Source organism: Rosa chinensis, chromosome 3, assembly GCF_002994745.2.
Source record: "Rosa chinensis cultivar Old Blush chromosome 3, RchiOBHm-V2, whole genome shotgun sequence".
NCBI classification, from domain to species: domain Eukaryota; kingdom Viridiplantae; phylum Streptophyta; class Magnoliopsida; order Rosales; family Rosaceae; genus Rosa; species Rosa chinensis.
Genome location: NC_037090.1, coordinates 2,671,157 through 2,695,079, shown reverse-complemented (window position 1 = coordinate 2,695,079; position 23,923 = coordinate 2,671,157). Strand labels below are relative to the sequence as shown.

Below are 23,923 nucleotides of genomic sequence, written 5' to 3'. Positions count from 1 at the left end.
GGTGGAACACTTTTTGTGCGCAAAATGTACGTTGTTTGGAGATTGGACGCAATCCTTATTCTTGGAAACCCTATGTCCTAAATCTTTTTCCTACTTGTACAGGGAGAAGTGGCCTATTCCTACCTACATATTCCCACATCAGTCGGTATTCTATACAAGTCTTACACATAAAAAGAAAGAAAAATACCAATTGCTTCAAAATAAGGCTTATTACTGATTGTTCTCTGCAGTACTCTGTCTTTGAATAATTTTATAGAAAGAATAGAATGGTGACTACTAGAGGAATGAACAAGAAGGGACCAGAAGCTTTGCAAGCCACCACCACCATTCGGCCAGCAAAGCGGGCAAGAAGGCTCCCCAAGCTAACAAAAACAGATCATGTGAGCTACAGCTGAAGACGGATGTAGGTGTCATTCACTGTTATGAATCTCTCGATGATGTTACTGTCAATTCCCTTCCAACTCCATTCACTAGCTTCCTGAAGTCATTTGATGATGACTTCCCTTCATACATGAAGGAGGAGAAACCTTCCTTAGTAAAAGGTCAGATATGTGATGGGGATGAGGGACTTCATGAGTGTGGTGTTCAAAACACACCTGCTGCTGCTGCTGATGCAGGAGGAGCATCATCAAGCCGCAGCAGACTTGACACCTCATCATTGGAGCAGAGGGCTGAAGCTTTAGAAGCGCTGCTTGAACTTTGTGTAAGATTGTTCCAAGATGGAAAATATCAAGAGCTTGAGGTTGTGCTTAAGCCTTTTGGGCCTGGGGATGTTTGCCCTAGGGAAACTGCTATTTGGTTGACTAGGATCATTAAGGAAAATACTACTGTCAAGTAAATAGACCAATTAATGACCAAAGAGCTGCTTCCACTTGTATCTTACCCTAATAGGGTTTTATTTTTATCTTACTCTAGTTAGATACTGGTTTTTGTAAATTGTATGGGCGAGAATGCACTAAAATGTTCTCTAATTTTCTATAATCTCTCTGCTTTCTTTGTTTTACTTCTTATTCTGATATCCGAAGTAATCCAACCGTAAAAGGTAAACACAGAGGACTGAAAGTATTTAGTGGTACAAATATACAAGATCATGTTCTAATTAAACGTTTAAATGAAGGTAATTTTAGATAATTATTGTCAAATGGCATTGAAATTAATCTCATAAACAAGTAAAATTAGTAATTAGTATAGTATACTACACTGAAACTTTTACTTTTACTGATTACAAGATAATTTGATCTTCAGCATCGATCCATTTACCATTTTCAACTCAATATTGATATGCGAGGAGCTGTTAATATAAAATCACATGGGGCTGCAATCACACAATTAATTACTATTAGACAACTATGAAATAAGGCAAAAATCAGCAAAAATATACATGTATATGAACCTGCATAATGCATTAACTTGAACACCTTTACCTCTGCAGCTAGAGATTCAGTATACTTGGAATGACTTGGATTAATGTAATCATACTTGTTGTCCTCAAACAATCTTCTTGGTCTGTAGAGCTTACCAAACCAGGGATCATGGTTTTTGTGATCATTGGTTTTGAACTGTGAAGATGAACGTCTCAGAAACTGTTCATCTGTTGAATCTACTAGTTCTGTATGCTTGCTTTTATGCTTGTTGCTCCCATCAGGTCGTTGCTTAGGTTCACTCTGAGACCTGACTTTTTTGGCCGTCGAAGATTCTGTGTTGGCCATGTAACTAGGCATGAATGAGTAGTCATAACAAGTAGGCTCGACTAGAGAATCATGCTGTTGAAAAGGGATGTAAGGTCTAGTTGGTTTCGTTTTGGGTGATGGCATTCGGGGACTAGTTTCTGGTGTTCTGAACAAGGTGTCATTGTATTTGTGTCGGTTAGAGATGGACAGACGATCAGAAGAAAATGATGTGTAGCTATGATCAATCCTCTGATCAGTTTGTGAATGATTCAGGTAGTCACTTGTACTTTTCAAAACTCTTCGTGATTCATTCGAAATCATATAGATTTTCTTCTGCAATAGAGAAGGGCACACATATAATCAACTAAGGTAGAAAAGCTTACTAGTTTGATAAGAAAATACTAGGTCAAATTCTACTGTAATTTTGTGTTCTTGATCATAAGGAGCTCAGCCTAAGTAATACAATCATCATGATCGAGATTATGTTTTATTGGAGCAAACAATCTTAAAAATATGAAATCAAAATTACAAGATCATTTATCACATATCTTGAGAACTAGCAGAGATAAAATCTACGAGAAAATTTAAGATTGAAGGAGGACTAATTACCCTATGAACTTCATTGGCATGAGGGGAAACTCTTCTAATGGACGACTGCCTTTTATTTTCCTGTACAGCTGCCTCGGCCATCTGAATTCTCTGACAGCGAGCTCGAACCTGGATTGCCAACAAAGCATGCATGCGTCTCATAGTAGCATTAGTTTGTTTCCTCACAAAGTGACCTCTTATGAGTGCTTGTAACTTCACTAGACTCTTCAGGGCGTGTAAAGCCTTCCTTGCCTGAAAACAAAGTAACCAAGTAATGAGCATGATAATAACAGATTTAGGTTGTCCAAATCATAAAAGTTTCAGATGGAAATTTGTACCAAATGAGCACGAAAGGCTGCTTGGATCCTTGTAGCAGCAGCATTCTCAGCCTGTATTGATACCCAGACGGCATGATTCAGCTGAGGCTTCAATGGCAATTTGGTGGTGTCAATCGAATCAACAGATTTTGAAACCCTGTGGGATGATCTTCCAAAGCTCCATCTTCGCTTAACTTTGGGACTCCCCGGGTGGATTGGCTTGGTGGTAGAAGACACACATTTCTCAGTCAAAAGAGCTTCATTCTTCTTCTTCTCCTGCTTTCCTATCAGAAAGTTCAGAATCCATTTGCTTGCCTTCCGCATCTTTTTCAGTACATCAATCAAAGTCTCATTCTAGGCTGATAATGGTATTCCATACGAAAAATACAAACTTTATATACAGCAATATGATATCTGACTGGTTACACAAAATATGGTCGAATCTCTTTGTTGACTTTAGCACTCTTTAATCTATAATCTTTTCTAGTATGGATGGCTGTTTCTGTGGAGTACATATCAGGTCTGGTCATCAAGTGCCTTATTTTAAAGACTATGGCCTGCAGAGGCTTCCCTGCTTAAGCCATTTGGTACCTTCATAACTCGTATAAGTCATAATTCATAGAGCATTACAAGATTCTTCCCCCTTCTGTTAGTTAGAAGACTTATGAGGCTGTACCCGGCAATCAAATTCATGTCCCTGTGCCATTGTCATTGATCATCCCACAACTGCCCAATTGCTCCTAATTCTGAGCATCACCAGTGCCATTAAAGTTTCTTTTTCTTTTCAGTTTTTAACCTTTGAAAAACAATAAAATGATTCACTGCAGGCTTGTGGCAGACCGTAGTTAGATTGTAATTAACTAATTATTAGATTTTGTATTATTAGTGTTTAGGACTAAAATGTTTACATATATAAATCCCTCCCAACAGTTCAAACAGAATGAGAAAGGGATTCACAATCACTACTTGTGCAAATCCCTGTTAACAATCTCCATCCTACAACGAGATTTGAATGTTCACATCAAGTTCAATTAGTGAGGTTAGAAAGCCTTCAAAGTAACACAAGATTCATATAGAATAAACAAAAATTACTATGAAACCTAGCAAACATGTAAAATTCAACAATTTGGTCACAATACAAATTTTAGCCCGACAAGGAAATACCAAAAGCATGCAGGCATATTATTAACTAAAACACAAGTACTAGATCTAATTCAGCCACACTTTTCATCACTTTGCTGTAACTGTGCCGACTTCCTGAAGTCAAATTTCAGCTCCTGACAGTCTATGACTTCAGTAATAGATAGTGTTCCAACAACCAAATAACTCCTAATATGCAAGCATAACTCTACCTGCATAAGAAAAAATAAATTACATTAAGCAAGACAAGATTAAGAAACAGCAACATAAGCTCACCAGGGCCTATGAATCTACTACACGCTGCATGATTTTATTTCTGTGTAAAAGCATGAGTACTATGATAGACATCAGAATAACAAAACCATGTAAAGCTTTTTCTGTCATCAAATCACTCAACAGGTAGTATGAAACCAAAAAGAAAAGAGAAAAAAACAATGCAATTCAAATTGGACAACATGATACTTTCTCAAAGAAAATGACTACCATTATGATCAATTCATTTGTGCAATTTAGAAAAGAGTTGACATGCTATACAGTATTATGACTATTATCTGTTCGCGTTCCTAGAGATCTTCTAACTACAAGATAGTATGTTGCAGGTAATGTTGACTAGCTCAAACAAGCCCATTCAAGGAAAACAGAGTATGAAACAATACTCGTTTCATATGATACTTGCACCCTATTGAACTTTTCTCAGATCCCTTTTCTTTCATGTCAAAAATGGGGAAGTTCTAAAAACAAGAGGAATCCAATCCAGGAGCAACTGTTCTTCATTCTTAGAGAACCCTGTGACTATTCGGTCACCAAAATCCATCAGCCATTACAAATTAAATGCAGCATAATAATTCTAAAATCCTGTGCCACCTGTTTAACTAAGCAAAAGTTCGAGATTCTCAGGAAGTAATCTAAGATAATTGACATAAAATATTAAGAAGCAAAAAGGAAGAAAGATTCAACCTCTGGTTATCTGAGCTTCCCCTTCTCACTGCTCCTCCTTGCAGCTTCCTTGACCTTCTCGATGTAGCCTTCAATTGGAGGAGTCAGAGTTGCCATGAACCGATCTGTTGGGAATGGAGTCATGTCTGGCACCAATGCTGCTGCTTTCAAATGTTCAGGCAATGCCTCAATAGCCTCCTTCTTCAAATGCAAAAGTGTTGACTCTGCTGCTTGCCTTGCCCGGTGACGCCTCATCAACACCCTGCTATACTCCTTGGCAAGCCGCTGGCCATCTTCAGCAGTCAGTTCATATTTTGGTAATTTCTCCTCATCAACCAAACCAAGTGATATCAAATCCAAACCCGGAGGTCCAATAACTGTTGGTTTTTCTGAGATCTGAAATTCTGGCTTCTTCTTTTTCTTCATATCAATTTCACGCTGTTGATCTTTGCTAATAAGTCCCAACTTCTCTCGCTCGGCTTCACGCTTTCTCTCTTTCTCCGTCAAGTACCTGACAGGGGTGGGGGCACTTAAGCATTGCTCATAAAACTTTTCTCTTTCAGCATATCTTTTTCCTCCTGCACCTTTAGGAGCACCATCTCCAGAACCTTTTTTTGTAGTTATCTTTGAGCGCTTCAGAGGAGCTGCAGTCTTCGTCTTCGACTTACCCTTTGCAGTCCCACTCACAGAGCACCTTTGAAGGAACTGGTGGCTTGAAGACTCAAGCGTAGATATTAGGGGCTTAATCTTCAAGATTCGTATCATTTTCTGAAAACCCACTACAGCTCTTCAGCACAATATATCAATGCCTTATTTCTCAATCACTGCCTGCATTACCACAAAGTAAGAAATCACTATTCACTTCATCCACCACTCAAATGCAAAACCACTATTACACCCACAACTTTGAATACAACACTGTCATAATTCACAAGATATGAGAAACTTTAGACTGGCTTCAAAATCAAGTGTCCACAACATTATCATAATTTCAGAAACTTGCATCTGCAAGACAACCAGCAATAGTCTTACGAAACCCTTGACACCGATTCCAAAAGCAATGTTGTATCTAAAGTTTCAAATTTCAACAACCAAATACAGCTAACTAAAATCATATTTTAGCAATCAGGGAAACATAAGGTGAAGGCTGAACCAGGAACTTCCCGATATTACTTTTTCCAATTGCTCACAGCATTACCCATAATTCTGGTAAAAACTTAACTACAACAGTAACCTTAAACCTTTTTCTGATAAAAGATCTAACACAAACAAAACCACAATTACAATTTGTACTTCAAATTACACAAAGAAACAAGAAACAAGAAAATCGAAAAACAATACATCAAGACTCAACCTTTAGCACTAAACCCACTAAACCCAGGATTCATTTGAACAAAGATAAAGCCTTTTCTATAAACCCTATTGCATTTTTGCGTTTCATAGATTGTCCCAGAGAGACAAATCGGTGAAGAAAGTTTGAGAAACAAAAACAACCCAAATAAAAAGTTGATAGAAATATAAGCAGAGAAGAGCATACCTATTAGTAATATTGGCTCAGCAGAAATGGCACTAAGCTCATCAGAGGAAGGATTGGGACTCTACTAGCCACTAGCCAGAGAGAATTGGGAGAGAAGAGAAAGGGTTTTGGACCCGTTTAAGCCGATGAGAAATGGAAAAATGGTCTTGGGCTCTCTCTGTGTGATGGGCTTGGGTCTTACTCTTTCTTGAGTTGGGCGTCAGGGTTTAAGCTATGTTGTTTGCTATGGGAGGCTTATGATCATCGTCCTTCTTGCTTATAACTAGTGGTACACCTCAATATTGTCATTTGCTTATTCCAAAAAAAAAAAAAAAAAAATTGTCATTGGCTCAAGTATTTTCACCTTAATTTACATTAACATGCAGTGAGTTTGAATCTCACTAGCTCGTAGGAAGTGATTGATTGTATCTGCTCTCTATATAAATTAGTGTCTAGACTCCTAGTTTATGTAGTAGGTTTTTATAGTTTTTTGGCCAATATATGTGGTTGGCCTGCTTGATTAGCTCACATGATTGGTGCATTAGATGATAAAGACAAGTAAGTATCAGAGATTGATAAACTTGCAAGAAATCTTGTAGAATTACATCCTTGAATAAAGTGTATGACGGAACATCTAAATTTCCGAAATTGAGTAACTCTTCCGATTTTAACAATTTTATTTTCAGGGTTTCATTATAATCTCCTATTATTTTTTGGTAGAAATCTGTTAGTTTCTACTTATGGCCGTGAGTAACAAGATATATAGGAGGACAAACGTACATCGTTAGATTCATTTAACATAACCTCTGACTTCCTAATCAATCTTAATTATAATTTCGTTTTCTTTTGCTGAGAACGAGAAATACTAATTGTAACATTAATCGGTCAATTCTATAAAATTGTAATTTTATAGGTTCATCCTCTAATATCCCTACTGTCAAAGGCTAATATTAAATCAAGCATCAAAATGCATGGAGATGAAGTTCGAACAACTTAGACGCACACTGTTTAGTGTGTTGGGGCTCAACTTATGCTTTGCTTATTGTTCTAGGACTCCTACCTACACATGGAATTACAACAATTTCTTCATTAAAGGGAGCCAAACCCAATATCGATTTGACTTTGTATTAATTGGGATGATTGTTTTCACTTTCTCGACTTTGACTATCACAAGCAATTGTCTTTAATCAACTTCTGAGAGCGATGCGGAGAAAGGCGTTGAGGGAACTAGAGGTTGAAACCGCCGTTCAGCCACTGCGAAAGCGGCTCAAGCCCCGACCTGCCGAGTACTTGGAGAAGCCCTGGAGCCTAAATGGTCTCTGAGATTTCTATGTAAGGGAAGAATGGAAGATCAAACACTACAAACAGCAGCTGAGATTTCTATCACTACTATCTACAATTTATGAGCGAGGGAGAAGCAAATCCTGCTCGATCCCTGCCTTCATCAGGCCTCCACCTGAACAAAAGTATTAAGTAATGGTAAGATTAAGACTGATCTTAAATTCTAACAACAGTTAAGAACCAAGGACCAGATTGACGAAAATTGTCAGAAATCGGAACTGGCCTCTCTGCCGCCATTGCCTTTCCCTTGCTTGGCAAAAATTTGAAATGAATGTACAGGAGATGAAGAATGTTGGCGGTACTCTTTAAGCTCAAATTTAATAGTAATAGTTGCTTGTGGGTTTCTTTGGCTACTCGATATCCCTGTTGGATTCGATCTTTTATGAAATGAATACATAGTTGAACTGACAATAACTTGTTCCATTACAGTTACTTGTACCCAGCATAGTACGTTTCGAACAAATGTATAAAATGTGTCAACTTTTCTTTGGTAACACCGCATTAGATCTTTACCATGTTTTATTGGGAAAATTTCACAAATGGTCACTCAACTATGACTCATTCGACACTTTGGTAACTGAAGTTTCAAATATATCACTTTAGTCACTCAACTATTACACTGTAAATCACTTAAGTCACTTTGTTAATTTTTTTCATTAAAAAAAATTATAAAAAATACTTTTTGGGTGACTTAAGTGATTGACAGTGTAATATTTGAGTGACCAAAGTGATATATTTGAAACTTTAGTGACCAAAGTGTCGAATGAGTCAAAATTGAGTGACCATTTGTGAAATTCTCCCTGTTTTATTTAAAGAGCTTGTTAGCAAAGAGAAATTTTAAATACACACCTCTAATCACTTAATACACATTCCTATTATTTTATATTTCAAATTAGATTTTGTAGGTAGGTTAAATGACCAAAACAGACATCTATGCATTAGAAGAAGAAAAAAATAGATATATTTTCCTTATATTATTCTATTTATGTATAAATAGTTAGATAAACACAATAAATTTCTATACATAGCCTCCCAATTTAATACAAGAATAAAGTTAGAAACTATCTAATTTAATTTTTCCTTAAATAAATTGTAATTAGATGAGGTTAGAGACCATAACATTTAGAATTTCAAAATTAATGGCATTAAATATTTTTAAAACATATCGCTTTACTCCCATTTTTTAGTTAATTTTTTTTTTCTAAGAGTTATGATTAATCAATTATTTTCTAATATAAAACATCACAGGTGAAAAAAACTTTGTAATTGTTAATTTGTTTGGCCCCTCTAATGACAACTATTTAGTTCCGCCACTATGGAGAAACTACTGATATAGTTTTGGTTGAATGTTCAACTCATAATTTTATACTTTATTAACATGGTGTTTGGTTGATGAGAGCTCAAATCTTTATGGATTTCTCAATAACTAACACAAGTAATCAATATGGCCATTTACAAAATGTCAATATACTAGAATATACTAATCATATTAAATAGTAACCTTAATATAGTCAAAAAGTAGGATATTTCATGATTTTTGAGATTAAGGGTATTTTAGGTACTTTGGGTTGTGTATTTAGTAAATTATTAAAATGAGAAATTAAATGAGTGGTATATTAAGTATAGAGTGTGTATTAAGTAATTAGGGGTGTGTATTTAAAACTTCTCGTTAGCAAAAGCAAAAAATTATATACATAAAATAATAATAATAAAAAATAATAAATAAAAAATAAAAAATAAAAAAACTGTTTACGGGTTCCAACGGATAACGGTGTTTACCAGGTCGGCCCGTTAAGAACCCGCACGCTATCCGCACGTTGCGGCCTACCCTCAATCATTTCATCTCTCTCTCTCTCTCTCTGTAGAGGTTTCTAGGGTAACCACAGCAGCGATCGAAACGATGTCGTCCGGAAGGAAGATAACGCTGAAGAGCTCCGACGGCGAGTCGTTCGAGGTGGACGAGGAGGTGGCTTTGGAATCGCAGACCATCCAGCACATGATCGAGGACGATTGCGCCGACATTGAGATCCCTTTCCCCAGCGAGATCTTGGCTAAGGTCAGCGAATACTGCAAGAAGCACGGCGACGCTGCGCCTAAGTCCAACAACCGCTCCTCCTCCTCCGGCGACGATGAGCTCAAGAACTGGGACGCCGACTTCGTCAAGGTCGACGAGGTCACCTTCTTCTATCTCCAATTGGTCCGTATTACTACCTTTAGCCTATTACTGCTGCTTTCTCTTTTATCGCTGCTTCAATTGGCTTAGGGTCTCATGTAATTTGATAAGAATTTTGTTGTTTGATCATGGAAAAATTGATTTTCTTAGCTTTTAGGACATTCGGTTCTCGATAAATTGTTGAATAAATTTTTTGATAATATTCATGTGCTTAGCATGATCAGTGATTTCATTATATATACCGCCGCGATTTTTATAGAGGGATCTAGGACAGTTTCTTGGACCAATTGAACAGCAGCTGCTTTTGCCTTAGGATGATAACCTTGCTTTTTAGGTTTGAGGTGCGGGTTCAGTTTCCAGCAAGTCTCTCGAACATGCCCAACATCATTGCAATAAGCGCATTGTGGACGAGGGCGATTAGGAAAGCCTGGTGGAGGTCCTTGCTGATAAAGTGGGACTGATCTCTGCTGTTGGAGAAATGGTGCTGGTGATTTTGCTTGAATGGCTAGGCTAGACACTTCAACTCCTGCATGTTTGATATTGTCCTGTTGAGATTCATCCCTGCGGATGTATGTAAAAGCTTTGTTTAGGCTAGGAGGGTCTGTCATTCTGAGCAATTCTCCTTTGGCATTGCTATGCTTATCATCAAGCCCTCTCAAGAATACATGAACTCTTTCAAGTTCTTTCTCCTTCTAGTACCACACAAGATCTTCCTGATTCTTGATCTTGCAAGGACGCTTTTGATCAATTTCAGCCCATACATTATTTAGCTTGGTGAAATACACAGCTACTGGTTGCCCATTCTGTTGCATACTAGCAGCTTTGCACATCAATTCATGAACCTGTATAAAATCAGACTCATTTGTATACAGATCCCCTAATGTCTTCCATATTGCTTCTGCAGTCTCACACCCTTCTACCAACTGTAGCACATCGTCAGTCATAGCTTTGAATAAGATCGCCATCACAGATCCATCATCATCCTCCCACTTAGTATGGCCATCTACATCCTCCTCACTAGGAGCTTTGGTTGTTCCAGTCACATGCCCCATCTTGTGTATGCCACGAAGATGGACAGACATAATCTTCTTCCACGTTCGAAAGTTGGTACCATTGAGTTTCGGACCCCCAAAAGAACCACCGTCTGAGCTTCGAACAGAAACCTCAACTTTTTGGACCTCATTGATCTTGGAATTTTCACCTTCGTTACCACCCATCGTAGCAAAAACACAAAATAACAATATGCAGCGGAATAAAAAAGAATAAGAGAATCCAAAAATAATAAACCAAAAAAGGCCGTGCAACAACTTCCTCCTTTTTTTTTTTCTTTTTTTTTGAGGAATTGCTACCACCTTTTCTGTTCCAATTTGAGATAAAGCAAAAGTAGACAAGAAAATAAAATAAAAAGGAAGTGTAGGGACGATCTGGTGGTAAAAGAAAAGGTATGTGTGGGTATTAAAAAAAATATATGGAGGTGGAAAGTGGGTTGTCACGTGGTATTGGATGGAGAAAGGATAAAGAAGGACTAAAAAGGGGTGCACTTGAGTGTGGGTACAAGAAAAGTGCAACTTTTCTGTTTCTTTTCAGCTGGACGTGCAGGGTGGTCTGGAAGTGTAGCAGGCGTGCTCTAGTGCTAAGGAGGTGCAGCAGCCGCGTACAAACACCGAGGGGAATGCGTTGCAGATTGGGGTAGATTGGGGTGGTGATGGTCTGGTAACAGATGATGAGTCCGATGTTTGGGACAGATGAAGGACTACGTCTTTTGGAGTGACGCCGATCTGGAAAGATGAAGGCACCGATCTAGAAAGATGAAGGCAGACGAGAAGCCGTTCTGGAAAGATGAAGGCTGCCTGCTCTGATATCAAGTCAAAAGTAACAAGATTGAGAGAATAATTTTTGTATTGATGTTTTTCAGAAGAAGATACAATTCACAACTTACTTACAAACTCTTATATACAATGTATAATGATCCACAAAACATGCAGGTAGGCCATGATGCTTTTCCATGTTTTGTGGTTTCCATGTTTTATGGTTTACATGTTTTCTGGTTTCCCTCCATGTTTTCCTCACGCTAACAGAATCAGGAAAAAAAGCTAAAGCTTTGATGGAATTTCTGGGTGTGTGTTGAATTTTGTGGAGAGAGATGGACCTAATTAAGTTTAGTTATATATATATCTCTGGATTTGGTATAGGGGATGTTAGCGTGAGTTGTTAGGAAAATGCAAGGAACCACAAAACATGGAAAAGCATGTCTGCATGTTATGAGGATCTTTATCAGATTTGTCTCTTAGGATCAGTGTATATATATTTACATCTTCTGTGTAAGAATTAATGAGAAGTTTTGTATACCATTTTCTTCTGTTAAACATCAATACAAACTATTCATTCTCTCATTCAAGTTGACTTGGTATCAAAGCATCGATCCGAGAGGATCTTCCTTGCATCAACGTCCGTCCAAGAACGATCTGATCATCTTCTTCTTGGACTTCGACGATCATCGTCAACCTTCTCCGATCATCATTCCAGTTTTCTCCAAGAAGCGGCGCCATCCTTCATCTGCCCAGATCGGAGTCGTCCTTCTTCAGTTCGCAGCCCAGACTTCGCTACTCAACCCGACTTCCCTTTCAAGGTTGACTTCGTCGTTCATCCAAGAACGTCCGTCCAACCATCTTCATCGTCCGGTAGCTCACAGATTGACCGGCGACCTTCTCAACACAGATCGCCTTCGTCTTTAGCCCAGACTCAAGTCGACGTCATCCAGCCAAGCCGCTCAAATCCCAGTCGCTGACATCAGTTCTCAGACTCTACCCAGTCCAGTCCGGCCATCAGATCCATCTGCAGTTGTGCTCTAGTCCTCGACCCGACATCCCCAACCAGCCATTCTTGAGAAGAAAAGAAGAGGAGGCGGACGGGGCTGCAATTCATTTTTTGAATTGCTCTGTTTTCTTTCTTATTTTTGTTCCGTGACCCGTGCCCACCATTCATCTTGTTTTTTCTTTTCTTATTATTTCCCATCAATCCCACCGTGCCCACCATTCATCTTGCTTTTCCCATCAACACTCTTTGTCTTTCTTTTCCTTTCTTGTTGTTTCAACCCACACCCTTTTCTCTACTTTTTATACTACCTTTCCTCTATTCCCATTTCTCTTTCTCTTTGTCGGCCCACTATCTCCCTTTCTCGATTCCCTCTATTATATTCCTTGTCGATCAGTACCACTTCACTCCAATTCTCTAGTTTCAACCCACATGCTTCTGCCCACCTTTTCTTTTTAAATCTACCCATATCCACCTTTTATTAATCTTCCCGTTTTTACCCAACAGTTTACACTCTCTTCTTATTCAATAGCCTTTCTTTATTAAAGAGAGAAGAAGGCACGTGAAAAAAAAAAAAAAAAAAAAAAAATTCCAATTCTACACCTTTTTTTCCAACAGCAGAGATCAATCCCATTTCATCAGCAAGGACCTCCACTAGGCTTTCTCAATCGCCCTCGTCTGCAATGTTCTTATTGCAATTATGTCGGGCATGTTCGACAGACTTGTTGGATGCTGAACCCGCATCTTAAACCTACAAGGCAAGGTCATCGTCCTAAGGCGAAAACAGCTACTGTTCAATTGATCCAAGAACCAGATTTCTATGGAGTGGTTGGACAAGATCATCATACAGTAGGTAGGGCTACAACATCTAATGCTAATCATGGTAAGATTGGCATGGCTTTCAAGGTTTCTAGCTTTGTTGGTTCTGATACATGGATTATTGATTCTGGTGCCTCCGATCATATGACTTATGATAAATCGTATTTTACTGACTTGTCTTCCCCACCAGTGTCCTATGTCACCAATGCCAATGGTGAGGCTTTTCCTGTGTTAGGGTCAGGGTCACTGCGTATTACTCCAACTTTAGAGCTTCATAATGTGTTATATGTACCTGACTTGTCTCATCACTTGATATCTGTTCCACAGATGAATACTGAGTCTAAATGCTCCGTAACCTTTTATCCTATGTATGTGATTTTTCAGGATCTTCTCACTAGGGAGATAGTCGGTCGGGGGTATCTGAGGGGCAGGTTGTTCCATCTGGATCAGACATACGCAGGAGAGAAACCAGGAGCACAGTCCCGAGTCGCTTTGACTTCAAATTCTGATAAGATAAGTGAAATTTGGTTGTGGCATCGCCGTTTAGGGCATCCTTCATTTAGTCTTATGAAAACAACAATGCCTACTCTGTTTATTGGTGTGAATGAGTCTGCTTTACGTTGTGAAACATGTGTTTTGGCGAAGAGTCATCGTTCAACTTATTCTCCTAGAGTGTCTCATAAAAGTGTTATTCCTTTTGAGTTGATTCATTCTGATGTTTGGGGACCTTCTAGAGAGCCCACTGTATCGGGTATGCGATATTTTGTGTTGTTTATTGATGATTGTACGAGATTGTCATGGGTTGCCCTTCTTAAAACCAAAGATGAAGTCTTTCCAGCTTTCCAAACTTTTCGTACTCTTGTTCAAACACAGTACCATAGCACCATTAAAGTCCTTCGTTCTGACAATGGGGGGGAATATGTTAATCATGTTTTCCAAGAGTTTTTTTAACACCCATGGGATTGTTCACCAAACCACATGTCCACAAACACCTGAACAAAATGGAGTGTCTGAAAGGAAAAACCGTCATTTACTTGATATGGCTCGTGCCCTTCTCTTTAGTGCCCATATGCCTAAGTATCTTTGGGGCGATGCTGTATATGCTTCCTCCCATCTTATCAATCGTCTTCCCTCTAGTGTCCTTCAGGGCAAAATCCCATTTGAGGTTCTTGCATCTCATGTCTCCTTACCTTCATTTCATAATCTTCCAGCTCGTGTCTTTGGTTGTGTTGCTTTTGTCCATGTTCCTAAGAACCAGAGGTCTAAATTGGATGCTCGGGCACTTAAGTGTGTGTTTGTTGGCTACGGAGGGTATCAGAAAGGGTACAAGTGCTTTCATCCACCTACTAGGAAGTACTATGTCACTATGGATGTTACTTTCTTTGAGGACATGAGTTATTTTCCTCTTCAGATACATCTCTTCAGGGGGAGAATTCATTTTTTGAAGAGTTGTATCATGGAGAGGGGGAGGAATCAGAAGGAGGAGAAGAAGCAGGTGGTATTTTGACGGATCCAGTTGAGACCATTAGCTCACCGTCTCCAGAAGCTGAAGCTCCAAACATCCAAGCACCAGTTTCTATGGCTGAAAATGATGTTGAAGACACAATTGTCCCTCCTACCATTGCTTCTACCCCTGACCCACAACTTCCTGGTACTGAAGATCACTCATTTGAGGTATGTCCACCCACTAGAACTAGTAGTAATGAGTCTAATGTTGGGCAATATGTGTTACCAAATAGGATCACTCGGGGTCAATCAGCCAAAAGATATGAACCTACTATTACTGCCAAATCAAAATACCCAGTAGCCAATTATATGTCCACTAGGAGGTTGTCTAAGTCATATGAATCTTTTGTGAATCAAATATCTGCTGTATCAGTACCTAACAAAGTGCAGGATGCATTGGGGGATCCAAAGTGGAGGAAGGCAATGGAGGAAGAGATGGAGGCGTTACAGAAGAGCAATACTTGGCAACTTGTGCCTCCACCACAAGGCAAGAAGGCTGTAGGGTGTCGTTGGGTGTTTTCCGTGAAGCATAATGCAGATGGATCAGTGAATAGGTACAAAGCACGCCTTGTAGCAAAGGGGTTTACTCAGACGTATGGTATAGACTACGATGAAACGTTTGCTCCTGTTGCCAAGATGAACACTATTCGAGTTCTGCTTTCGTTTGCTGCTAGTTTAAACTGGCCACTCCGACAGTTCGATGTCAAGAATGCATTTCTTCATGGAGAGTTAACCGAGGAAGTGTACATGAGCCTTCCACCTGGGTATGTAGCTGCTTCTCCTGGTGATTTTGTATGCAAGTTGAAAAAGTCTCTGTATGGTCTCAAACAATCGCCTCGTGCTTGGTTTGGGAGATTTTCACAATTCATGCGAAAGGTTGGTTACAAACAGAGCAACTCAGATCATACCTTGTTTCTCAAGCATCAACAAGGGAAGGTAACAGCTCTAATTATTTATGTGGATGATATGGTAATCACCGGCAATAATACTGTTGAGATGGATAGATTGCAGAGACAGCTAGCCTCTGAGTTTGAGATGAAGGACTTAGGTGAACTTAAGTACTTCTTAGGAATTGAGGTAGCCAGGGGGAGAGAAGGGATATACCTGTGCCAGAGGAAGTACGTTCTTGACTTGCTAACAAAAACAGGTTTGTTGGATTGTAGACCTATAGATACTCCTATTGAGCAGAATCATTGTTTAGCTGAGTATCCAGATCAGGTACCTACTGATCGAGCTTGCTATCAGAGGTTAGTAGGGCGCTTAATTTATTTGGCTCATACTAGACCAGATATTGCATATGCAGTGAGTGTGGTGAGTCAGTTCATGCATAACCCAAGTGAGAGTCACATGGATGCTGTTATGAGAATTTTAAAGTACCTGAAGTCAGCTCCAGGAAGGGGAGTATTGTTTTCTAAACACAACAACATCCTTGAGGTTTGTGGCTTTACAAATGCAGATTGGGCTGGAAATATTACAAACAGGAGGTCAACATCAGGTTACTTTACATTTGTGGGAGGTAATTTGGTTACATGGAAGAGTAAGAAACAGAAAGTTGTGGCACGATCTAGTGCTGAGGCCGAGTATAGAGGTATGGCTCACGGAGTGTGTGAATTGCTGTGGCTGAGAAATCTATTACGTGATTTGGGTTTCAAACTCGAAAGTACTATGCCGTTGTATTGTGACAACAAGGCAGCCATTGACATATCACAGAATCCAGTACAACATGATCGTACTAAGCATGTGGAGGTTGATCGTCACTTTATAAAGGAGAAGCTAGATGCCAAAATTATTAGCTTTCCTTTTGTTCCAACTGAAGAGCAACTTGCAGATATACTTACCAAAGGAGTTTCTAGGAAGGCATTTTATGACTCACTAAGCAAGTTGGGCATGGTTGATGTATATGCGCCAACTTGAGGGGGAGTGTTAGCGTGAGTTGTTAGGAAAATGCAAGGAACCACAAAACATGGAAAAGCATGTCTGCATGTTATGAGGATCTTTATCAGATTTGTCTCTTAGGATTAGTGTATATATATTTACATCTTCTGTGTAAGAATTAATGAGAAGTTTTGTATACCATTTTCTTCTGTTAAACATCAATACAAACTATTCATTCTCTCATTCAAGTTGACTGGATAGCGATGGCTTCTAGATGAAAGGAGCTGATATATTGTTGATATATAGAGTTAGGTTTCCAGATGAATGGAGAACAGAGTGCTGGTGGTGTAATAGTGGTCGAATGTGATGGTATAAACAAGGGGGCAATTTTGACATTTCTAATGTAATTGAAGGAGTGCAAATTTTACTCCCCTTATTTTAATTTTAGTACATTTGTTCTTGCTCAGAAGGTGGACTGATTTCCTTCGAATCCTTGGATTTTGTTTGATTCGCTCTTGTTTCTCACTCGACAGCGGTAATTGGGGATCAAGGCCACCAATCAAGTTAATCTTTTTTCTATGAAATTTCCTACCAAGAATCAATCTCCGAAAGGGGAAGTCACGTATGAATACAGTTATTTCTATGGAGAAATTATGTCTTCTCCATTGTGGACCCAACAATAGAGACGACATCATTTCTTTACGTGTACGTTGCTCTGGTCCAGTCATATTTTCCTTGGTCCTAGTTCGGATTTCAAAACACTATCAATATGTTAATGTTTGAAATCAGTACCCGCACTGTACCCGCACGTTGCCAGGCCTACTCTCAATCATTTCATCTCTCTCTCTGTAGAGGTTTCTAGGGTAACCACAGCCGCGATCGAAACGATGTCGTCCGGAAGGAAGATAACGCTGAAGAGCTCCGACGGCGAGTCGTTCGAGGTGGACGAGGAGGTGGCTTTGGAATCGCAGACCATCCGGCACATGATCGAGGACGATTGCGCCGACATTGAGATCCCTTTCCCCAGCAAGATCTTGGCTAAGGTCATCGAATACTGCAAGAAGCACATCGACGCTGCGCCTAAGTCCGACGACCGCTCCTCCTCCTCCTCCGGCGACGATGAGCTCAAGAACTGGGACGCCGACTTCGTCAAGGTCGACCAAGTCACCCTCTACGAGCTCATCACGGTCCGTATTACTACTTTTATCCTATTACTGCTGCTTTCTCTTTTATCGCTGCTTCAATTGGCTTAGGGTCTCATGTAATCTGATAAGAATTTTGTTGTTTGATCATGGAAAAATTGATTTTCTTAGCTTTTAGGACATTCGGTTCTCGATAAATTGTTGAATAAATTTTTTGATAATATTCATGTGCTTAGCATGATCAGTGATTTCATTATATATACCGCCGCGATTTTTATAGAGGGATCTAGGACAGTTTAGCTGTATGTAATTGGTGAGTACTGGTCCTTTAATTTTCCGAGGAATTTGTAGAGATATGTAGTGTGAAAATGCTGTTATTATGATCTACATGTGTTCCCTATCTTTGAGTTCTTTTGTTTGTAGGCTGCATACTCTTTGGACATCAAGAACTTGGTCGACCTTACTTGCCAGAGGGTGGCGGACATGATCAAGACGATAACTCCTGAGGATATTTGCAAGGCATACAACATCAAGACTGAATTTACACCAGAGGAAGAGGAAGAGGTCCGCAGGGAGAACCCATGGGCTTTTGAGTGAAGGTCATAAATACGAAGAAACCTGTTTTTGTTGTTTGTTGCTCTTTATGTGCTATGGTCTGTCTGTTTCTGAACTGCTTTTTCTTTACTTAGTGAACTACGTTTCGTTGGATATGCTTCTCCACAGACAATAATTACTTTCCTCCATGTTACCCCTTGCCCTTCTAATTTACAAATTCTGTTGTTCTCCAGTTCTCTTTCGCTATATTAAATGTGATTCTAATTCTATGCTTTCTTGTTCTTTTCAGTTGCTTGCACCCCTTAGGCTTTTTGAGTGCTCTAGTTTCTTAGTTTTGACTTCTAAATCGTTGCATCTTAAGTTAGGTAAAGAGCTTGTACTCTTTTGCAATATGATTGGCGAAATCTGCTATTGAGCCTCTATGAAACTAGTTGTTGGTAATGGAAGTTAGGGACTGAATTATTGAAAAATATCGGTTCTCTTTAAGTTACTGCATACCAGTGCAGAAGTCATTCTTAGGTTGTCATGCTTTGATTTAATAGATATTCACGGATTTATGAAATGCAAACCCTGGATGCTTTAAATAGCTATGTTCGCAGGCCGTTTAATCTTGTGTGCAATATGATGGATTGATTTGTAATTCTTAGATACAGCTCTACCCTGTGCTATTATCAGCTCAGATGTTCTATAATAGTCATTACTTACTGGAATACTCCTCTCCTGTCAGTTTTCAAACACTTACAACAACTGGACTTCGGACTTTATACTTTCCATTGCTCCATGTAAGAGACCCAAACATGTCTTCCTTGGGAACAGATGTGGTTGAAGAGAAAACCATTTGATAACTGAGCTTCTGGTTGTTCATTGAAAAATGTAGTTTATCAGGAATCACTTTGACGCTTAGACCTCTAGGTGTATCCACAATCGCTGTGAAAACCACTTCACCATCTCCTGCAACATTTGTAACCTTCCTGCTTTCTTTTCCAATGAATTTGGAAATTGCTATTGATGGGTAGTCGATGTTGGATATGTAATCAGCCTTGGAGTCTTTGGGGCAAGCAAAACCTATTGGAGCAGTTCTAGCGATGGTTTTGAGTTTGGATGTATCAAACCCATAATAGCAGAGGTAGCTCAAGTAGTCAATGGTGTCAGTTTCATATACCAGACCTGGATGTAGCGGTCCAGTTACTGTTACTTCCCCCGCACCATAATCGTATGGTGTGGCTATTGAACTTGAATCTGTAGTGATTGGGGTTTTCAAATTGTTTGTTCGAGTTGCTGCAGCAAATGGATTGGACAATTAGTTTTGGGAGGGTAAAGGAGCCTGTAAAGTTTAGGAATACCATTTTGTTTGTTACTAAATCTCTAGTCCTTGACCTGTTGTCATGATGGCTGATCTGATGGCTGATGGACTCCATGTGGGGTTTTGAGATTTGACAGTGGCTGCTATCCCAGAAACATGTGGGCATGCCATTGAAGTCCCTGAGAGCACATTGAATTTTGGGGCCTCTTTTCCAGCTGGAGTAACCGCCGTGTCATTGCCGATCGATAGCAACCCTCTGCTGTGCATACTTTATACATGGCGATCCTTGAACCTGGGGAGCCTCCCTTGGCTGTCCCAGGAGCTAAGCCATAGTAGGATGCATCCCGTACAACACTGCCTGCCGCTGTGCCTGCAACATGCGTACCATGCCCCACTAAATCCCTTGGTGAATCGTTGTCTGTGATTAGATTGCTGGAGTTGTAAAATCTTGCTCCTATTAACTTCCTAATATTTTACCCAGAAACAAGATTCAGATCTCCTGTCAAACTGGGAATCATTACTTATATACATGAAACAAGATCGTCTTCTCGACTTGTTTTCGTCCGGTACTAGTATTTGTTAGTAAGAGCTTTACCTATTACAGCTGGATGAAGTAATAAAATCAGGTCCTTTCATGCATGTTCCCTTCCACCTTGATGGAATCGGACCCATATCCTTGTCATTAAAACTCTCCGACTCCGGCCAAATACCTATTATATCATCAATGCACACATTTTGCAGTCAGGCGCTCAGGCTTCGTTAACCCTAAGAATTTGAAGTGCATGACAGATAGAAAGATCAATCACCAGTGTCTAAAATGCTGATAATGGTGTCAGATCCATTAGAGTCCGGTGCTGTGTCATCAGCAGCACCATCATCATTCTCGGAGATGCTGTTAGGAAATGAGTCGATTTCTAACTCAGTCTGATACTTGAGGAAATCCCAGGAATGAGTGGTGTGGAGTTTCAGTAAGTGATCAGGTGATCAGGAAAAACAGATATAACTCCAGGTTTTTGAGCCATCGACTGTGCCTCCTCCTCTGATAGCCGAGCCGCGAATCCTGCGAAACCATGCCTGTAAATGTGCACCAACGCATTTGCTTTCCTGTGACAATTAATCACATATATATTCAACTTATTTTACTTTAATCTTCCATTCTGTACGTAGGCTCAGTGTAGATGGAGTAAATTACCGTCTCGACAGAGAAGTAAGGAGGCGAGCATGGTCAGTCCTCAAGGAAGCTGTAGTGCTGGTTAAAGAGTTTGGAGCTGCAGATCCCACGTACACAATATAAACTCGGCTGCTGTTGCTCGTCTGATCAGTGCTAGCTAGAGTACTAGTAAGGAAGAGAACCACAAATGTCAAGAAAATTGAGATGCCTGCCATGCCCATACCGAATGAATGAAACACCTGAAGGCTTGAAGTAATGATCAGTAAGCTAATGACTGCTTTATATGTGCAGGACAAGATAATGATGGATAGGGTTAGGCATTTTTGGTGGTGATCAAAGACGATGAGCTAGCTGGTAAGTAGCTAACTGGGATAAACTTATTAGGTGGGTACGAGCACGCGCATTTCTTCAAGACAAGCCACGTAGCTGTATATACTAAAACATGCAGCAATACCATACTAAACTATACTTCCACTCAATCCCATTGTCTTAGTGCGGTGGATATCTGGGTGGTGTTGGTGAAGATCATAATCATCCTATCATACCGTGACATCATGTCATTAGATCAATGCAGTATGCATTGTTGTCTAGTTTTGAATAACTTATTTAGAATGCACGCCATTCTGTTGTGAGCAATTTAAGCCTATATTATGGTAACAGGTTTACCAACTGCGTCCCCATTCCCTTTGTACTTAAAGTTCAGTTCCTTGGGTTTGGTTGTGTGTTGTGGTCATCTGATTGGGCATACCAGTAATCATTTGAGTTAGAAACAAGTTTTTGGAGTCAAAATTGCAATTTCACTTGAAATAGATGAAGATGGGAAAATTTTCTATTGTGTGAGACAGAAATCAATGGAATTACAAATTATAAAAACGAAAAAAGAGCATTTGATCTTCAGTGCTACTTCGTGAAGGAAATACCTCAGTAGAGGTAAATTTCAGATCATAAGACACTGATTAAGAGTCGATAAATAGATTGATGGTTGAGAGACAGTTGATTACTTCATAAAGAAATTCAAGTTCTAGGACATCTGTACAAGTGCAAAACAGAACAAAGAAAAATTAAATTACAGAATGTAGAAATGTAGTTTTGATAGACAGCAAATAAATATTCCATTATGCAGTTGCCAAACCTTGCATTTGGGATTTTATTTAATGATAAAACTTCCGAGCATCATTGAAAGAAAGCTCTCCGAGTAGAAGTTTCACTTTCACTATATTCATACTCGCTAGAAGTTTCACTTTCACCAGATTCAGACTCACTGGAAGTTCCAATTCCACTAATAACTTGTTCTGTATCAATGACTTCAAATTTCAGAGAATCAGGATCCTCACCTTGTGTAATAACCGCAATTTTCATTTTCGCCTCGTGAAATTGTGCCAATTGAATAAAGTGCTTTTGCACGAATGTTACTTGAATTAATTCATTCTTTTGAATTATCGAGGTTCTGAAACTTTTCGTTTTATCAAAAAAGGCTCAATTATTTGATTCAAGAAAATCGACTTTTTCTACGTACGGAATTTGGGAAAACTTCCTTCATGAATGTTGTTGAGCTCGTCGATACGATCTCGTACGTATGTGGAACGAAATATTTGGAGTTCGTATGAATTTATTTCGAATATTTGAAAACTTGAGTTTTTTCTATAAATAGAAAATTATTTCTGAAATTTTATAAAAACTCTTTTTTTTTCTTTTTTGCCTTTTTTCTTTTCCTCCACCGGTTTCTCTCTTCTCTCTCCTCGCCCCCGACACTTTCTTCTTTCTGGGCTTTCTTCCTCCGCCTGCAGCGCCGCCGTCCGTCGACGCCAAGCCTCCCCTGAGCCACCACAGCTTCGCCTCAACCTCTCCTAGTTGCTGGACGTGACCTTTTCCACCGGGACGGCCTCAACTCCGGCAGATCGGAGCCGCAAGCTTTGAACAACAAAAGGGTCAACGCCGGTTTTCTCCAAGCTCCGGTTACCAAAATTTCCGATCCTTGGCCCCCTGAACTCGCCTCAACCTCCTTAGCAAGCACGAAGAAGGACTGGACCTGGTTTGAAGGTTTCGTCGGAGCTCGACCGGTTTTCGATCGAAAACCAACCTTCCGATCGAGATATCTCGAGTTATAGCCACCTCTTCCTGTAATTCTTAAGCTGGTGAACTCATATTGAAGTTCTGAACAACTTTCATGAAGGGATCGAAGCGAGTTGTTGAAGTTTTTACGTCGGAATTCAAGCTCGCCGGATTCTGGAAATTTTCCGGCCACCGAAGCTTTCGATCAAGATATCTCGAGTTTTAGAGCTTAGTTTTGAGTGATTATTGAACCAGTGAGTTCTCCTTGATGTTCTTAACAACTATACAGAAGGAATCGAGGCCTGAAGTTGAAGTTTTTACGTCGAAATCAAGCTCGCCGGTTCTGCAATTCTTCGTCGGTTTCTGGAAATTTTCCGGCAAGTTCAACTGTTCTAGATAATTTTCGACCACTTCCGATCATTTTCAGACTTCATGCTAGTTAGGAAAATGGTTAGGCTTGATGAGATGAAGAGGAGCAGCCTGGCCCCGACACCATTGGCGGTGGTCGGCGGCGGCTCGGCCCCTAACTTCGGCGGCCCTTTCCGGCCACCTCCGGGGGTCAAAAATGTGATTTCTTTATATTTTTAGATTCTACATTTCAATACGATCATTTCGATATATTATACGCAATTTTTGGATATCGTATGATTTAGTTATGAATTTGACGATTTCGATCGTTCGATTTGTGATCTGTGAAGATCAGACCGTCGGATGGACTTGTAATTTTAATATGTTGGTCGTATGACTGTCCCAATGACTTTGTGTGGTCACGGACGAAGATCCGACCGTTGGATCTTCGTATAATTGTGAAATGGTGTTTTGGAAGGCGATTCGTGAGAATCCAACCGTCGGATTTTCATATAAATCTGTGGAGACGTTATTAAAGGCGATTCAGGAAGATCTGACCGTTGGATCTTCGTGATAATTTTGGAGGATGATCCTAAGGGCGATCCGTGAGGATCCGACCGTTGGATCATCTTTATTTTTGAATCCGACCGTTGGCTC

The 23,923-nt window shown here is 39.7% G+C and overlaps 5 protein-coding genes across 5 annotated transcripts; 2 read left to right on the top strand and 3 right to left on the bottom strand.

Moving 5' to 3' along the window:
• Positions 1-1,152: 1,152 nt before the first annotated feature.
• LOC112194968 (protein IQ-DOMAIN 32) lies at positions 1,153-2,988 on the bottom strand. Its single transcript, XM_024335240.2, has 4 exons — positions 2,597-2,988; positions 2,280-2,510; positions 1,425-2,003; positions 1,153-1,315 (listed from the first exon to the last, which is right to left on the bottom strand). Exons 1-4 carry the CDS (start codon positions 2,897-2,899, stop codon positions 1,295-1,297), a joined length of 1,134 nt encoding a protein of 377 aa, XP_024191008.1. The 5' UTR covers positions 2,900-2,988; the 3' UTR covers positions 1,153-1,294.
• A 660-nt stretch (positions 2,989-3,648) lies between these two features.
• On the bottom strand, positions 3,649-6,343 carry LOC112192945. The gene is made up of 3 exons (XM_024332893.2): positions 6,189-6,343; positions 4,673-5,479; positions 3,649-3,927 (listed from the first exon to the last, which is right to left on the bottom strand). The coding sequence occupies exon 2, from the start codon at positions 5,414-5,416 to the stop codon at positions 4,679-4,681; it is 738 nt and encodes a 245-aa protein (XP_024188661.1). The 5' UTR covers positions 5,417-5,479; positions 6,189-6,343; the 3' UTR covers positions 3,649-3,927; positions 4,673-4,678.
• Positions 6,344-9,356: 3,013 nt separating this feature from the next.
• On the top strand, positions 9,357-9,771 carry LOC112192549 (SKP1-like protein 1B). Its single transcript, XM_024332335.2, has one exon. The coding sequence runs from the start codon at positions 9,409-9,411 to the stop codon at positions 9,769-9,771; it is 363 nt and encodes a 120-aa protein (XP_024188103.1). The 5' UTR covers positions 9,357-9,408.
• Positions 9,772-17,457: 7,686 nt separating this feature from the next.
• On the top strand, positions 17,458-18,664 carry LOC112191767 (SKP1-like protein 1B). The gene is made up of 2 exons (XM_024331168.2): positions 17,458-17,882; positions 18,261-18,664. Exons 1-2 carry the CDS (start codon positions 17,583-17,585, stop codon positions 18,432-18,434), a joined length of 474 nt encoding a protein of 157 aa, XP_024186936.1. The 5' UTR covers positions 17,458-17,582; the 3' UTR covers positions 18,435-18,664.
• A 326-nt stretch (positions 18,665-18,990) lies between these two features.
• LOC112192548 (CO(2)-response secreted protease-like) lies at positions 18,991-21,265 on the bottom strand. Its single transcript, XM_040516451.1, is given in 7 exon segments — positions 18,991-19,670; positions 19,770-19,963; positions 19,997-20,065; positions 20,291-20,405; positions 20,502-20,682; positions 20,685-20,799; positions 20,888-21,265. Coding segments are annotated over 7 exon segments (1,422 nt in total). The 5' UTR covers positions 21,088-21,265; the 3' UTR covers positions 18,991-19,122.
• Positions 21,266-23,923: the final 2,658 nt, after the last annotated feature.